The following is a 6,000-nucleotide window of genomic DNA, read 5'->3' on the forward strand; positions in this document are numbered from 1 at the left end:
CATCACGCCGAGCATCAACTACTACACAGTCCTCATCTGTTCATTGCTTCCTATTGCAGAAATACGATCCTAAGTATTCTAATGAAAAGTTCATTATCCTGCAACTTAGGAAATATCTACCCAGTCTTCCACTCCAGGAAGTTGTCAAAACGCGAAACGGATACATATTGAAGTCCACAGATCCAAATTTCCTCACGACAGTACGCAATAAGGCATCCTTCGAAATTTTTGGTAACACCGCCATCATTACTTCTCTCACTTCTTCTCGACGTAAACAGCCACCTCCACCTAGACGACCTCCGATGCTTTCTGTAGTGATTCGAGGAGTTGATCCTACATACTCAGACGAGGAAATCCAAGCAGAATTACAGTATGAAGGGCATACTATTAACAAAGCCATCCGTATTCGTAATAACACTGGCCCAACTTATATGGTTAGAATCCTCACTTCATCTCAGGACACCATAGATACTCTTCTTACTCAAGGCGCCCTCATATACAAGCGACGACACAGGGTAGAACCCTCTCGGTCGCCTGCACCCTTACCTATTCGATGTGAGCGATGCCAAGCGTATAACAGCCACGCAACAGCCGATTGTAAAAATGCTACTGTTTGTGGTTACTGTTCTGGTCCACATCAAACGCGACTTTGCCCAAATATGGAACTTCCACCCCAATGTCCAACATGTCAAGATAGGCACCCCGCCTATAGCTATAAATGCAAAAACAAACCTAAGCCTGATGAATCACACCCGGAATTAGTTGCTCCACTCCGCACTCAGTCAGCATCAACCAATACTGAAAAACATGTAGATGATCCAGTCACTGTGGGCAAACTCCTGGAATTTCTTACTCTCGCATTTCAGAATATCCACCCCTTCAATCGTCAGCACGTTCTCCAACAACTCACACTTGCCGCTAAATCAACTTTCAATGTCTCACTTTATGCTACATACTCCAATAACTATGTTCATTTTCATACTGCACGATACGAAACAACTGTTTAATCATTTTCTCCTCATGGACTTGTCTTTCTTGTTTCTGAATATCCGATCTCTACCTAAAAACAAAGTCCTCTTCCAGACCCTATTACTCGAAGAACACATTACAGCTTTCCTTCTCAACGAAACCTTTCTGACCAAGTCCATCTCTTGTCGATTTCCTAATTACATCTTACTCCGCTGTGATAACCCACTACCAGCCTTGCGAGCAAATGGCGGAGCCGCTGTAGGCTTCCGACACAACATACCATACAGGCAGCAACAATGTCCTATTTTACATTTACCAGAGCACGTCATTACTACTCTGTATTTTAAAAATATCACTATCACTTTGGCTACAATATACATCAGACCAGGCAATCCAATTCCTCTTAATTTCTTCTCTCATATATCAGCTACATACCGCCATTATATCATTCTCGCTGATATCAATTTCCATAGTCGCTCCGCTCAAGACCGAACCCGTTTTACTGATCATATCACAACTCATACGACAGGCGTTCTTCTCGATCTTCCAACGGCCACTCGGCCAATATCAAACACCACTCCGGACATTGCAATTACTTCTAACACGCTCACCACACGCTGGACTGTCACAGTTCTCGATTTACTTGGCAGCGACCACGCACCGTTAAAACTTACATATCATACAGGTCTTGCTCCTCACCAGCCTCTCCCACCACCTCGTCTTTCACCCCGCTACGATAAAGCCGACTGGCCGCGTTACCGCACTTACCTCTCTTCTGCTCTTGCACCTTATCAAGCACCAACCACTTCAGATGAACTTAACGCTCAAGTTGATCATATTACTTCTGCTCTCCAACAAGCCTCCGCTCTCTACATACCACAAACAGAATCCATACCATATCGTCCAAAACTACCACCGCATTATCTTCCTTTGATTCGTCAATCACGACAAGCTTATCGTGAATATCTCCATACACGAAACCCGGATGCACTTCATCATCACCATCAACTACAGAGAACTGTCCGAAATTACCTTCTAGCATATCGGCAAAGGCAGTGGGTGAAAACTTGTAATAATCTCGCCGACACAAGCCATCCAACCGTGTATTGGAAGCGTTTTAACGCCTTGTGTGGGAAATTTTCCAAGACTCCTTATCCTCTCCTTGTCGATGACAAGCCATTACACTCGGATTTGGAAAAAGCGAACGCATTCGCAGACCATCTTCAAGGTACTTTTACACCTCCTGCACAGGTTACTTCCCGCTCACATCCTGTTGACAGTGTAAACACGGATTCACAGCACTTTCAGCCGGACGCCAACCATCCATTACCACCGCATGTCCTTACTGTACCCATTCAGTCGGATGAAATAACAGCTGTGGTTCAGCGTAAGAAAAATACTGCTCCCGGCTTTGATAGCATAACTTACCGCCACATCAAGGAAAGCCCACCTATACTGCTCCAACTTCTGGCCCTTATATTTACGTTCATACTACGCACTGGTTTCTACCCCACTGAATGGAAAGTTTCAAAATGTCTCATGTTTCCAAAACCTAATAAACCTCCCAGTTCCGTCTCATCTTACAGACCCATCCAGTTAACGTCAACACTCAGTAAAATCTTTGAAAGGATCATCGTCAAACGCTTACATCCATATTTAACCGATCGCCATCTCATCCCGACCCATCAAGCTGGTTTCCGGCCTGGTTACTCTATTAACGACCAGTTGCTTCGTCTCACGACATTAATCACAAACCATTATAACACGATTCAGCCATCCTGTCTTCTTCTATTCGATCTCGAAAAAGCGTTTGATAAGGTATGGCATTTAGCGCTCATTTACAAGCTTGTCAGACTCCGGCTTCCTATGACCTATATTCGGCTCATATATCACTTTCTTGTCTGCCGTCTCACTTACGTTGCAATAAATTCTGCGCTTTCATATCCCATTTTTCTGTTATCTGGCGTTCCACAGGGATCTGCTTTATCACCTCTTTTGTATTTACTATTTGTTGCCGACTTTCCAGACCTACCAAGGAACGTCCATCTGTTCCAATATGCCGATGACACGGCATTTCTTGCCCTCTGTCGCACCGTTCCGCAAATCAATCTTGCACTCCAGGAAGCTATCAATCGCTTTACACACTGGTGCCGGAAATGGAATTTAACAATAAATGCCGGAAAAACACAAGCCATAGTTTTCATCCCACCTCGCAAACGCACAAAAGTCCATCGCAATTCATCTCTTCTTTCATTACAAGTCAATAACGTACCAATACATCCTTCTAAAACTGTCACTTATCTTGGCCTCATTTTCGACCGTCACCTCACTTGGACACCTCACCTCAACTCTGTTAAAACTAAGGCATATAATAGACTTAATTTACTCAAAAGACTAACCGGAACTACTTGGGGTCTCTCTGCCCAGCTTATCCTTAATACATATAAAGTCTTCCTTCGCCCAGTGCTTACCTATGGTTCTCCAGCCTGGATATCAGCATCACCATCCTACTATGCCAAGCTTGCAGTTTTCGAACGACACGCCTTTCGCATCGCTTATCGCATTTCATTACCCAGTCCTACCCGTGATCTTTACTCTCTTATTACATTTCCTGTTCTTAAATTTCACCTAGAAACGCTACGCCGTAAATTTCTCACCGATCGCTACTTTCGTCACCACCCACTACTTCTCGACACTATGCACTACCTTTCACTTCACCCATGCCGACCACGTTATTACTATACCCCTTTGCACCTCCTTTTCACGCTCTATTGTTATACATTGCCCCCTAATGATCTCAACCTAGAACTTTTGGACGACTATCGTATTCATGCTCATCTCCCTCACGTATTTCCTTCATATACTGCACAGTGATTTTCCTTTGTTTACTAACAGGGCTCCCCCAGTCTTCATCAGCCTAGCGTCGCCCCTAGGCAGAAGATAACAGCATTCGTTGATCTAACCTTTCCCTTGTGTTGTGGCGTGCTAGCACTTCATTTCATCCTTCACGTTCATAGCATATACTTATAATTACCATCCTCTATCGTCTATGTTATGTTTATAGTTTCATAATTTATTTCCATTCTTTTGATTGCATTTTCTTTATGATTTCTCTTATATGTTTATATTATTACTTGTGCATCCACCTGTCAGTATGTTTATGATCGCAAAGATCATAATGTCCATCCATAATCATATATATATAGTGATGTAAATAAATGACGAAATAAAGCAAAATAAAGATTGAAATTGTAACCATGCACCCCTTAGATCCTCTCCCAATATCCTAGTCCAAACATTTTCCTTTACATCCCATTCCTAAAAGAGGGCGTACCCCTCTAAGAGGTTGCTAGCTTACGAGCTAGCTTAAAAAAAAAAATCGTTAGCATACTTTCGATCGATATTACACTCGATCTTAACAGCTGTGACGTACCAGACGTCAGAACAGCTGCATTTTGATATCCTTCCTGTTCCTTATCCCGGACTTTTTTCTGCGTCATTCCTTTGAGTACTACTCTCCAGACTAATCTAGCCAAGGGTGTGTAGTGCTACGGGTTTGTCCAGAGAACTGTTCCAACCTTGGTGGCTATCCAAACGGGTCACCTTACCTACATCAACTTTCATAATCATCACACACTGCATCTCGTTCATTTTTCAATCTAGGGGCTTCGGCCCGCTTCCTGCTCTCCATGGCGGATCCACCTCAGATCACTGGGGCTTCGATGGATGGTCGGCATGGCGGACTACCTCCAGTATTCCTCGCTCCACCGGCTCAAGCCACAAAGGTGGAAAAGCGAAAGGATGGCACACGTCATCGCAGAGCTTCTGAACGCTCCACTGCCTCCACCGTCTCGAATGCCTCCAGTCGATCGCGATCGCCAATTCATTCAGAGACCTATGCTGAGCGTTTAGTGAACTCACCGCCAGCAAAGAAACAACATTTAAGTCGCACATCAACTTCCGTAGACATGGACGCCGAAATCGCTCACTCTTCATCTTCATATCAACGTCAAAACCAAGTCATTCCATCATTATCAAAACCAGAGCTTCATTGCTTTCTTCTTCAAAATTTTGATCCAAAATTCGATAACGTCAAATACGTAGTTCTTCAACTTCGTAAATATCTCCCAAGTATTGATCTCACTCAAGTTGTCAAATCCCGCAATGGGATAATCTTGAAATCTACGGACCCACATTTCGCTACTACTGTACGAAACAAGGCTTCTTTCGAAATCTTTGGGAAAACAGCCAAAATTGACACCCTCAGTTCCTCTCGCCGTAAACAACCACCACCTCCGAAAAAGCCTCCTCTTCTCTCCGTTGTTATCAGGGGCGTTGATCCCACATACACGGACGAGGAAGTTTCTGACGAGCTGAAACTAGAAGGCTTCACCATCACCAAAGTACTCCGCATCCGGAACGATCAGGGACCCACTTACATGATGCGAGTCTTAACAACATCGCAAGAAACAATTGACACCATGCTCGCACATGGCGCCATGATCTATAAAAAACGTCATCGTGTAGAACCCTCCCGATCATCCCCGCCACTTCCAATTCGTTGCGAAAGGTGCCAAGCATACAATCAGCACACCACTACTAACTGTCGCAACACTGCTATCTGTGGCTACTGCACAGGCACCCACCCTACCCGTACTTGTCCGAATTTAGAACTTCCACCCCGTTGTGCTACTTGTAACGAACAACATCCCACATACAGTTACAAGTGCAAAGGAAAACCTCAACCTGAAAGTACTCGACCTGAATTAGTTGCTCCACTTCGCACTCATGATACTTCTACCAACACAGATTTCCCCATTGACTCCACTCCTGTTACTATAGATAAACTTCTCGCTTTTACTACACTTGCCTTGCAAAACATCCACCCCTTTATCCGTCCTCACATCCTTCAACAAATCATTCACGCAGCCCGTATCATTTTTCACGTCTCTTTCAACGCAACATACTCGAATACCGATGCTCATTTTCATACGTCACACCTTCCGTCTTATTCTTAACAGCCAACTCTTA

At 44.0% G+C, this 6,000-nt stretch overlaps 1 protein-coding gene across 1 annotated transcript; it reads left to right on the forward strand.

Annotated features, from left to right (window-relative positions):
* The first annotated feature begins 1,020 nt into the window (after window positions 1-1,020).
* Window positions 1,021-4,477, forward strand: LOC145689782 (uncharacterized). The gene is made up of 2 exons (XM_081763986.1): window positions 1,021-2,356; window positions 4,392-4,477. Exons 1-2 carry the CDS (start codon window positions 1,021-1,023, stop codon window positions 4,475-4,477), a joined length of 1,422 nt encoding a protein of 473 aa, XP_081620112.1.
* Window positions 4,478-6,000: the final 1,523 nt, after the last annotated feature.

This window comes from Thermobia domestica, chromosome 7 (assembly GCF_964235325.1).
Source record: "Thermobia domestica chromosome 7, izTheDome1.hap1.1, whole genome shotgun sequence".
Lineage (NCBI taxonomy): Eukaryota > Metazoa > Arthropoda > Insecta > Zygentoma > Lepismatidae > Thermobia > Thermobia domestica.

Bases quoted from the DNA above. Each gene is read 5' to 3' on its own strand.
- LOC145689782 (XM_081763986.1), top strand. From the start codon at position 1,021: ATGGACTTGTCTTTCTTGTTTCTGAATATCCGATCTCTACCTAAAAAC. The intron at 2,357-4,391 runs GTAAGAAAAATA...CGATCTTAACAG, and splicing joins AATAACAGCTGTGGTTCAGC to CTGTGACGTACCAGACGTCA.